Genomic DNA, 12,624 nt, shown 5'->3' with positions numbered 1-12,624 from the left:
CCTAATTTTACCCTCCGACTGGCCTTCGAGCTTCCTAGAAGAGACCAACGGTTGCAAAAAGGATCAGGTTTGAGAAGGGGTCATTACAGAAATTGAATGCTTGATTAATGGATGTTGAGTGTAGTTGAAGATCCCACAAGACTTTCTCTTTTGCTACAATGCCTTCCTTCCTGTTGCTTGTTGTTGTTGTCTCCATTCATGATTCTTCCTTATATGTCTCTTATATATCCTTTCAATTGAGAAAAGAGAGTCTTTATATAGGAAACCCTAGGTCTTAATTTCACTTTAGGCCGACTTAGAGATTGAATCTCCCGCCAATTTCTTGGGGTTAAGCTTTATTTTATGATTGGATCGCGCTCCTAAAATTTCGGGAAAAATGTCCGGGACCGTGTGCACTCCGAGCGCCATGGTCCTCTCCGGGCGCCATGGTCCCGACAACTTTTCACCAAATTTTCAGGGCCGTCGGATATGATGATTTTAGAGAGAATCCCGAAGTTACAGCTGATTTCAAGATGTTTTGACCCCTGAAATCAGGCCTTAAAGTTCAAAATAGGACCTAATTAGGGTTTTAGATTAAATGATGTATTGGAAGAATAAAATGAAAGGGGCACACTTTAATGAAAAGGGCCCAACTTTATGATATGGGAGATGATAAAATAGAACCTTAGACCTAATTAATTTAATTAATTAAGTGCTAAAGGGGAAATGCAATGCAAAATGCAAAATGCGCCAAGGCGGGTGCTAAACTAGGTGTGAAATTGTACCACCCTAGCAAGTGCATACAATTTACGACGCTACACATACGTACCACTAACTTATTACCTATCTAACAAACTACAACAAACATAATAATTAATTATCATGTCTACTAACAATAATATTAAGTTGTTTGTCAACAACTTAATATTATGACTTTCATTCATAACACTAACTCACATTAACTCTAATTTATAACACCTATGTGAAGACTAATTCCCAACATGTTCCCCTTGGGCAAGGAGCACTTTGCTCCTCATTTTCAAGTTGTACGGACATTCCATTAGTACTTGACAGATCTCACAAAATAATTTCTTTGGACAAATTGTTTTCGTGTGACCTACTATACAGTTGATGCACCACATTTCCTTACTCTCCTTTGAGCTCTCCTTTTTGGCCTTCAATTCCTTCATCATCCTTAGCATATCCCATCGGAAGGCTTGTACTATTTTAGTTTCATCATCGTTGTTGCTCTCCTCCATACTATCATCATAACTGACTTTCTTCTTTCCTCGAGATGTTTTGCTTTCACTTTCGATGTCCATCGCTCGATTCTAGGTAACAACGTACAACGATGAGGGTAACAACTTCATTTTCTTCCTTAGTGAGAGGATCAACCCCTCAATGAACCACCATTTCTTCATCCCATCGATAGGCCGGTTCTCCATTTTACCCAACAACTCCTTGAGCCTACAATGGTAAGCTTGTACATTTTCATTTTTCCCTTGCTTAGTGTTGTAAATTTATGCCACAATTTCATTATCATCCCTCAATAATTTAAACTCTTCCTAGAATACCTTCTTCAATTGTTTCCTAGGATTGTGTATGTTCGCCATCCAAGTCTATAATCCAATCAATGGCTATTCCCCGTAGTGTGGCAGGGAATGACCTTAGCCAATAATCTCAAAGTGTAATCAAAGTACAACAATCAAAGTATATAAAGTGCCTAGCGGTTGGTTACTACTGCCAACCTTCAGCAACTACCACCAACCTCTCGGGAACAAAAGTAATTACACTAAAAAATTTATTTATAATTATGGCATAACTGCCACCTACACAAGGGATGGTTATCTTGCCCACCTTGTGCTACAAATTGTTGTTATTTTCTTGTCCCCTTTCCCCTCTAGGTCTTTTTTTGTATTTGATGCCACAAAATTTTGCCAAGGACATTTATGCATGGAAATCATCACCCAATGATTGATATTCTGTAATGTCCCCATTTCAGACTTACCATAATTTAGTCCTGAGACATCAATTTTAAATTAAAATGAGAATGGTAATATATTAATAAACATAACTTTATTAAAACTGAATGCATTTCATTATAATATTGAATTTAAAATTTAAAAATGATTTAGAGAGTAGAACTTATCTTTGTAACTCTCTCTGATTTACCCAAACAAAATTCTTCAGCATGTTGTTGACTCCTCTTAAACATTTGTTGACTCTTTGTTAATGCTGATTGCTCAAATCACAAACAATAATCTACAAATTCCTTGTAAAAGCTTAAGTGGGGTTGAAGTTAAAAACACAACTAGTATCTCCAAGTATTACAAGTGGGTCCCATTCCATTTAGTGGAGCTGCTGCTAAAAACAAAAAAAAAATGTGAAATCTTCAAAACCTTTTCTGCAAACACTGTTTGAAGATTCTTATATTATAGGAATCTGAATAATTATTGTGTGGGGCCCACAAAGTACTTTGGAAAGCTTATTCAAATACTAGTAAATCCGAATTTCTACTGAAGTCCTTTTTCCTTAATTCTGATATCTCTGTCAGATCGAAGACACCCCACGTGGAATTCCTTCCTTTATAATCTGCTTCCACATCACAAGATGTTGAATTAATATATGTTTTCTGAGTGCATCTGATTATGTATTTGACATATATATCTGCTGTCTTTGGATAACTTTTCTATGAATATGAGATCGGAATATTTTATCTACTAGTCTGCAGAACTGATTGAATTCTATACTCCTTGTTCCCTCTTCTACACCACACTCTCTTTTTCTTTATATGCCCCTCTTATGCCCGTTCGTAGAAGGTTGCATTTCTTAGCCAATGACTTTTCATTACTAACCAATTCATATAACTATCGGTTATGTTTAGTTAAGTAACATGCACAATTTACATTTGTTGGCCATTGGTCAATATAAATTGTAACTTTCCTTCCATTGTTTTTAATATTAACAAGTCGACAATAGGATTATCGACTCTTTCAAATTGATTGATTATACTAGGTAATGAATACAACTCGGCTATAGTCAATTTTATGATTTATCTCAGATATGATTAATCATCGAAACCTGCTTCTTTTCATTGTCTCGAAGTGTTTTGACTTTCTACTGTATACGTTGTTGCTGATAATCTTCTACAGACTTTCCATGCTCAGAAAATATAATAGCTGAATATATAGAGCCTGATTAGATGCTCTGCTCAGCGATTCCATTTGCTTGATATAGAAACACGATTTGATCAAACTACATTAACTTGTGTTCACCGATAAAATATGTTTTGTTTGAAATGTGCGTTGATATTTCTAAACATACTTGTGCTCCTCCATCTCTTGTCGTATTTAGGAAATCATTTGTGATTCACTGATGGGTTTGGAAAAGCTTCCTGAAGTTAGGCATCTATCATTGGTTAAGATGAACAATGGTCATGATTTCGTATGTGTGAGAGAGTTGTTTCACCATGAGAATTTGGATGCTTGCAAGTCTTTATGCATCGGTGGATGGATTATATATCAATCTCTTACTTGTCTTAATCCATATGGGAATAAGATGATCTCCTCAATGTGTGCTATTTTACAAAAGACATACAACCTGTTTATTGTTTTCTAGTTCAAAGATGGGGACATGACATACTCTCATAAACAATCACCCCATCCTTCACCTCCTTCTTGCTGTCCTGCTTGTTCAATAGGTTGTGCGTATAAGACCTTAGACATTAGAAGACTAGGAGTGGGTCCATTTGCTGGATTAGAAGTGTTTATGGGAATGTTGGTGTTACTACCTTCTTCCTAATGACCATTGTGACCATCATTGCAATCATTTTCATTACCACTCTGATTATTTATGTTGTTTGTGTTCATTGTTTCCACTTTCCATCATCTAGGTTAAGGTCTAAACTAACTTCTGTTGGCATCTAGAAAAATCATTGAGCATAGCTAACACACTTGGGCTCCACTGTTCTTGTATACCCTATCTATCCCCCCATGTTTTCTTCTTCTAAATCTGAGCTAAGAAGACCTCTTTCTCTTCTACTCCTGTAGGTGATTTACTCTATATCATTCGGATTCATTAAATGCTTCAAACATAGGGTTCGTTTAGAGGCTTTAGACCCAATAGGCTGGCAAGCTCAAAGCTCCAATACCACTGTAAAATACAACCCCAAATCTATCCAAAAATTTTGCCCCTCTTTCTGCTATGGAATATCAGATATTGGAATTTATAGTTCTCTGATTCTTGCAAAATGAGGGTGCTTGGTTTGGCAGCTTTATAATGTCAAATTCTTTGCATAAAAACTTAGAAATACATAAAGAATAAATGATAATTATAACAGAGACAATAAGGATTTTCCTTATTCAAATTACACAAATACAAAGTCACTAACTAGTTTTCTAGCTTGCTATAACAATTGCAGCAATATGGAAATTTATCAAGTCACAAAGACACATCCATCCAAGTAATCGATTTGTCAATAAGCTTCTAGATCATATGTAATTATAGCTGATTCTTCTAACACAATCATATATGAACTTTAATTCCCACGACCTTGGTGTTGTAAAGAAATCTCCTAATCACCCCTCCAACAGGCATGCAAACTTGACATCTACCCTTGCAAGAACTTACTCAGACCTCAATGCAATGCATCTAGCAAACTTAATGATCTCTAGTATGATGGGTACCCACAACCAGCAGGAACACTCACGTTTGAGAGATAGGTAACAGTGGTTACTCTTTCAAACCTCACCTTTCTGTTAGGAAGGGATACACCTAGCTATGAGCATGGAAGTTTCACGCCCAGCTTAGAAGTTTGCAAAACTATCAATGAATCCTCTTTTCCTTAGTCTAACAGTTTAACCTGAGCCTCACATCCAAACGATGACTCCAAATAACTCCCAATCGTTACATGTCTTCAAAACATGGGTATTTCGTGTCAATCAACCCCTTACTAGTGTACATGCCTAGCCATATGGGTATTGGTCGACTTAAATTCCAAAACAACATTCAACACCCACATTTGCTATCTTGACCATCTGTGATACCCCTATAGTCGATTCCTTCAAAACTGAAAAAGGTTCCTTCTATGGCATCCAAACTCTAACTGAAATTTTTCAATGAGCAACCCAAAAATTTCTTTGTAAGGACTTCACAAATTTCTTACTCCAAATCATCAAATTCAATTGTGAAATCTGTGTGGCTCCACCATTACAACTAGAGTACATAGTTTCACTACCAAAACTATGTGCCTTTAGGGTTTTCATCTTAGGGTTTTAGCTCTAAATATCTCTCCAGATTATCAAATAGAAGAAATAATCCAAGCATAGACAAAATGAGCTCCAATACATTCTTTTATCCAACTCATAGAACATTCTCAAAAATCTTTTTAATTTCACGCTTAAAAGAATTCACTTAAGTTCAAAAATAAAGTGACTGTATTATTCCCCCCTTTTATAATTCACTTAAGTCACTTTCTAACACTATATTAAATTAATTAATTAAATAGCATTACCCAAACAATGTACTTTATTAGATATTATTAGAAAGTGAATTCAAATTATTCCCTTATTGCTGACTCTAGCCTATGGAATAAGTTAGGCTAAATGGTTTCTTGGGCTACTCGAAAGGGGTGACTACACAATATTTTTTTTGAAATCAAATTAGTCTCCTTCAAAGATAAAACTGAGTAATATTACAATTTATAACAGCAATATGCAATAAATGCTAACATTAGTCTCCAAAGGGATTATTTATCACTTTGAGCTAGCTGATCCTGGTTTGAATTGTGATGCCATTATTTTTCCAGACATTTTCGTATCAAAGGCCTAATTGTCCACCAAGGAGCTTATTTTGGGTTGCTAGCTTGAATTTGTACTTCTGATTAAGAATTTGTTATTTGATAGTCCAAACAGCAGTCGAAGCCATCTGACAAAGTATGATTGATTTTCTATGCACAAATATTCACTTTTTAGATCAAATCCTAAACTGCAATACTAAAAATTTGACTTTGGAATGTCATAAACTAAGCATTCTGATAAACAGCTTTGATTTCCTTTTTGTAATTGTAATATGCAAGTTCAGCCCTACCTATTTGCACTACAAACTACAAATAACCTTCAAAACGATTATCTATATGTTTTAGTACTTGTTTGATATCCCAAAAGATAATGTTTATTATGGCTTATCTCACATTTATAGTTAAAGTGTCATATCTGTAAGCTATATTAAGACGAAATCCACTTTGATGTATAAAATCATGTCCTGCTGACTCTTTTCGCAATCCTTATAATGTTTACATTTTTTTTTAAATCATTATCACATATTTTCTGCTATTTTGATATGATCCTTTACATTTCTAAACTCCTTTTTCTTCTTGCTTGGTGGATTTTATGTTGTAAACAAATTATAGTAAAAAAGAACAATTAGATTTTGCTCTTTATAAAATTGAAAATATTACTCCTTGGAAAGCATTTTTTTATCTCCTTGTGGACATTTTAAAGCAATATCCTGCTTACAAAAGACATGTATCAGCTATGCAAGAATATAGGATAACAAATTTCTAACCTAAATCGACGACCAAGAGGTATTTGCCAATCTTTATAGTCAACTACTAGGCTGGATTCTGAAGCCTGCAGATATGTCCAGAGCATATAAAATCCTAAATTAGTCGAGCATCAAATGTTTAATTGCACATTAAATATCATCTAAATAATGACTGCCTAGAATATATTTTATTAGGAATGAACCACATTCAACAAGAGATTAGACTGAAAGATCAAAAGTATATTTTTGAGATAACAATCAAAAAATAACATTGTAACAAAATAACAAATTTAATCATGTCATTTCATAGTTAATAGATTATGATTATGCATTTTAAAAGTGTTTATTTCAATCTGAAACTTGATTGTGTTGATTATTAACTAATATTTGTCCAAGGGGTCAATTTTAATTGGTTTAAGATTGGATTCTCATTGTGAAGTTCAAATCACCATAGAGAGATCTAATGTGGACTAAGTTGTGACTCTTGGTTTCTATAGTTGACTTCTAATATGGATGTAGTTTCTAAATAAATTGGATTCCTAAGTAGGGACTCTAGGTATTCCATAGGTGATGTCTAGTGTTTTTACTCATAAAGAATTTGCATTGGTCTCATATTAATGCTGATATGGGCAGAATATTTTTAAACAATATGCAATAAATTATTAATTAATATTTTAAAATTAAAATTAGTATTAAATAAAAATTGACATTATTATCTTTTCTAAGATATTAATTATAATAAAAAATTAATTATTAATATTTAATAATTATTAATTAATAATCTTAAAAACTAAAATTGATATTATTACAAATTATAAAATTAATGTTCACATGCAGTTCAGTTTTATTTTCTTTTATCTTAACTTGAAGCATCAAAATTTAGATGTTTCTTGTATGGAAAAACTACTGAACATTAAAATCTCAATATTCTAGTAACAGGAAAACCTTATGTCAATGTCCCATTTTTTGCTGCTCATACAATGAAATTTTCAACATTTATAGATCAATTCCATGTTTATTGGATACGAAGAATTCGCTATTAGAATATTTAATTATATTTTAGTCACCTATATTTAGTTCCTTGTTTAATGGTCATTTAGCTTTTTAGTTAATTAGCTTTTAAGCTTTATTTAGCATTTAGCTTTTTCTTTTTAGTTAATTAGCTTTTAAGCTTTATTTAGCATTTAATTTTTAGTCGTTCACTTTAAATGACTTGTTCTTAATTTAGAACGTTGTCTTGTAATCTCTATATATACGCTTGTATATTGTTGAATAGATTATCTGATTATTGAATCATTCATTCAATTTATTTTTCATTCGCCACATAAGCCAAGTATCAAAATTATGTTTGAGTCAAAAAAAAATTCTCACACTATTTTGCCACTAAGTTGGTCAACTTCAATGCTCAGATGTGGAAAAAACATCGAAATAGTTGATCTACTGTGGTAATGAATCATTTCATTGAAAAGGAATGTTGAAGAAAATGTCATGTTAAGAATTTGCATTAGGATAATATTAAGTGTTTTTGATAAAGCTTTACATGAAATATTAATAATGATATGTTAATGCTTACAAGTTTTGTGCTTTTCTTAGTTCATGTGTCAACTTTGTTCCATTTCGGATATACCCACAAAAACAGCTACCTTTGTAATGCATGAATTAAGTAAATGATTAGTATGCAATAATTCATTAACCCTCCATCTCTCATGTATTGTAAATTACATCTTACACTACTTACCTTGTTCCTCAAAAATTCTGGTTTTGTAGAGAGAGCTTCAATTAAAGCACTCGAGTCCTGCATGAGAAAAATCAAGTTAGGTGATCTGGAGGTTTATCAAGACATCTCAGTTTGCAAATTTGATGCAAGCAACAAAAAATTATATATTATGTACTCTCTAACCACTGTCGATCACATAACCATAACCAAAATCCATCATTCTATATCACACTGATTGACACACATTTATTATCAAAGGTTACAGTTCCTGTGCCGAATTTTCAATTTAGAATTTTAGAGACATCCTACTCAACGTTCAATTAAATATAACATTCAAAAATTTATGATGTGTAATTTTTTTTTACTATTGAAAGAAAGAACACATCGACAAAGAATAGATATCCCAAAATGGCCAAGTACAATAATATGAACATGAAAATAAATCCTCAAAGCATGAATTGTTGCAATTACAATAAGAAATCTTTATATCCAAGCTACATTGTAAATTTCCATACACAATCTAGAGCTCAAACCTAGAACCTCTCATTTGCTTGGGCTGCTCTACACCTGAGCTACCAGTCTACCAATCCTTTACAGTCCAGAGTATGAATATTTGTTTAAGCACCCCCTCATGCCATACTTTGATAATAGTGACTGAGAATAGCAATTCCTTCCTCCTGATTATCAAGGCATCTGATAATTGTTTTCTGATTATCTTTCATTTCATAAAGATTATTGATCATCAGATTGAAAGAATTCTGATTGATTGTTTTATATCTGCATTTCTTAGATGAGAACTTGAACAGAAATATTAATATTGACCAAAGAAAAATGCATACTGGCCTCATTGTATTGGGATTGTGTTGCAGGACTATCCTCAATATTAGGATTTCAAGAACCACTATCTTGTGTTAAAGTGGGAATTTCTTGTCAAGGTCTCTTGTCCCACAACATAAAGTTGTTAGTTTTCAAAGGTGTGAGATGGTAAATGGCTGGTTCAGTAGTGCCTAGGTTAGGAGAAAACGAGCAAGACCCTTAGAGGAGTAGATTGGCAATACATGGTGTCATTGTGATGACTTAAGAAGCTGAGTTCACCTCAAAGGCTGGGCACAAATAAAGACAAAATTAGAGTCAATGGGTATAAAAGGCAAGTGATGAGTTGTCTTACCTCTTTTAGCATGTTGTTCGTGGAACCCAAAGATGGCAATTTGAGCAACTTTATTTAGCTTGAAAGTTGTAAACTTCTCATTCTTGCATACTTCATCAAGGATTATAGCAATACAGCAGTCATTTTTATAAAATTTTCCATTCATCTCTTCTGGAGTCATTTTCTCTGTCTTTTTTAGCAGCAGTACTCTTCTTTTTTCTGTTATAAGTTCAGTGCGGTGCTGTTAACTTCTAGGTATTTGCATTGACAATAGGGAATGGATCCTTTTATAGTTTTGCAGGAATTCCTACACTTCTGATCTTGATTATGACAGAAATTTAGTTCCCCAAGGAGAGATGAAAATTCTTCAAGAGCTCTTGAATCTGTCATAATAAATGCACAAAAAGTGACAGATGATTACCTAGAGCCTGTGAAAGGATCTGATTGATATCGTTGGCATCCCTTCCATGAAAATAGTTTGATGATGATGTCACCTGTTGAAAACCCAAAAATTTACTCTCCAATTGGGCAATTAATATCCTATTTGGACTATATATTTAAGCAAGTCATCCTCTTTTCCATTCACAGGGATCCAACTCACCATGGTTGTTGTGGGGTCAAATCATGTAATGTCCCCTTCTTTGACTTGGGCATTTGGGAGCATCTCATTAGCCTATTTTATTCGCATGGGCTAATTTGGAGATTAAATATAGGAATATTTTTAATTAATTAAATTGTTGAAGAACAGTGGTCCTCTTACATAGATTCTCTTGTTTTTTGTTTTGATGTGAAGAATGTCATTAAATATCTATTGAGCATCGTTAAGGTTTCCACTATACCATGGGCTTGTAGTTGTCTTGAATCCAAATGTTGATTGTTTTGGATTTTGGGAATGCCCCTACAAATCAACATATCAGAGCTCTTTCCTTCAGCATCCACAGCCTTTCTTCTATTTCTTCAAGGAAGAAGTTGAATTTTTAAGTGTTTTCCATTTTTATGAAGCAGTCATGCTATATTTTTGTCAAGAATTTTAGTCTAACTATTCTCTTTTTGGCATGGTTTTGAATAAATCCTTGAGTTCTACATTGTTCCAGAGCTGTTGCATTCTTGAAAGATTTCTGGTGGCTGATGCACCAGTCAGAGGAAGCCATGGCCTTATCCTCCATTAATAGGGGGTTGTATATCACTAGCATCTGTGGGTGAGCACACTGGCTAGTGCTGGTAGAAAGATATTGGTGCATCAGCAGCAACCTGCAGTCTCGATATGGAAAAGCTATATCTATTTATTGGTATCTACGAATGCACAATAATTCTACAATAATCAAGTGAATGTGAGAAAAAAGATGATGCACCAAGACCATAAAATACAAGAGACGGATCTAGTTTCAAAACCCCAAAACCATCATCATTTACTCCTCAAAAAGAACCTACACTTAAACGATGAAAACCAATGGTTGCAGAATCAGATTTGTACAAAGTACAAAAACTTCAACCTCTTTATGAGAAAAGAAGTCGAGTTCAAGATGAAGTATGTTTAACTTAGTGACCTATTATATCAATTATAGCTGTTGTTTGGAAGAATCCCAGATGACCTGTGGCAGAAAACATTTTATTCTGTGCAACTGTTGTTATAAATATGAAGTTGAACTACTGAATGATAATAGACTGCTGGGCCACATTGTGTGTTTCCATGAAGAAGCATGTCTTCTTTTGGGTAAAAATAATTATTGAAGATATAACTTATGTTTCAACAATAAGGTAAGTGTTAACATTTTACGACAATTTTCTCATTTATTAAGTAAACTGACCTGAAAAAATCAACTTATGAACAATCATATCAAAAAATGTAGATACTGAACTACATTGAAATCAACATGAACTCTGGAAAAAACAGAAACCCCTAATATTTTATCATCAAGATTCCAATATACAGTATATCATACAAACAAGGGAAACGACTTTGGTATGTAACAAAGATCATTCAGCAATGTCATTGAAAAAGTAGATGAGATAGTCATTAAGAGAGGCTAAAAATGAAATAACAATTGAAGCTTACATGAAGTGAATTGCTATATTATTTTACAAAGTTTTCTACACGTCAACCAATTAGTTTTGCAATCCTCACCTTTACCCAAAGAGCAGAACAATCAAAATTTGTAAGAAGCCACTTATGGCAATTCATATTGAAAGAATCTGCTGCATCAACACCATCAAGGTAGTGTTGATATTCAGGACAAATACAGGCACTACCAGCATATGCAGCATCAACATGGAACCACATGCCATTGTCCTGTTGCAAAAATGAACAAAGAATAATACTTAATTTATACAAAAAATATTTTGAAGAGAAATGTAAAGACTCTGTACATTACAAAATTGATCTTTTGATGCATTGAGAAAAGGAAACAACAATGGAATGAAAGTGAAAGGAACTAATTTTTCTATAAATATTTAAACAATAAAATAATAATAATAAAAGTAGAGATATGTTATGTTCCCTTTGCGAGTGTACATAATAAGGAGACCCTTACCCTGATATTTAATTTCCTGTAGGCTAATGGGGTGGTGCAAGGGAAATAATTTAATAATTTAACTTAAGTTGTCCAAAAAGGTAACTTTATAAAGATTGTTTTAAAAAGGGCAAAAAATGCTGTTAGGAATGAGCTCCAAAAGTAATGTTAATTAAAAGGACTTTCTAGAAACTCATCAAAAAAATTAAGTTTTGCAAAGGGATTCGTACATAAAGAGGAGTTGAGCATTGAAAAGGGTTATCAATATCAAAATATCAAACCCCATTTGTCTTGAGATTGAACATGTGTTCATCTTTTCTGCCTAAGGACAAAAACCCTTTTGGCAAATGGATTCGAAGATATAAGCTTTCCTGTTCATATGAGTCATTCCATCTAGGGATTACTAGTGAACGATCTTCAGCTCCAATTTAGTAAATGTCAGTGAGTTTAAGTATATTCATACTTGTTATCAATTTTGGAGTTGAAATAATTTGTATTCTTATTCAGTGACAAATATTATTGTTATATTGTTGCCTGGCTGAACCAGCGCTTCTTCCAGCCATATTTATGCTGTACCTACAGTATTACATTATTTAATTTTATTAATAACAGCTTGCATATCGAAAGGTATGTTTGTACCTTATTAAAGTGACTAGCTTTTAATATTGACAAAAAAGGGAATCACTGCTTATTCTTCCTTGGCCGTACACTTTCTGGTCACAACCTGC

General features: G+C 33.4%; 1 protein-coding gene across 5 annotated transcripts in view; it reads right to left on the bottom strand.

Moving 5' to 3' along the window:
* The window catches only part of LOC131078302 (tyrosine decarboxylase 2), a 345,647-nt gene that overhangs the window by 131,879 nt on the left and 201,144 nt on the right, over positions 1 to 12,624 (bottom strand). For all 5 annotated transcript variants that reach the window (XR_009113764.2, XM_058015968.2, XM_058015969.1 and 2 more), the window contains exons 8-10: positions 11,512 to 11,676; positions 8,261 to 8,317; positions 6,544 to 6,608 (exon numbers count right to left, since the gene is read on the bottom strand). Coding sequence is in view for 4 of the 5 variants with exons in the window: in XM_058015968.2 (XP_057871951.1) it covers positions 6,544 to 6,608; positions 8,261 to 8,317; positions 11,512 to 11,676 (287 nt within the window). In the remaining variant the exon portion in view is untranslated. The remainder of the gene's footprint in view (positions 1 to 6,543; positions 6,609 to 8,260; positions 8,318 to 11,511; positions 11,677 to 12,624) is intronic.

The sequence above is a fragment of the Cryptomeria japonica genome, chromosome 5 (assembly GCF_030272615.1).
Source record: "Cryptomeria japonica chromosome 5, Sugi_1.0, whole genome shotgun sequence".
In the NCBI taxonomy this organism is placed as follows: domain Eukaryota; kingdom Viridiplantae; phylum Streptophyta; class Pinopsida; order Cupressales; family Cupressaceae; genus Cryptomeria; species Cryptomeria japonica.
This window is presented reverse-complemented; position numbering and strand designations above follow the sequence as displayed.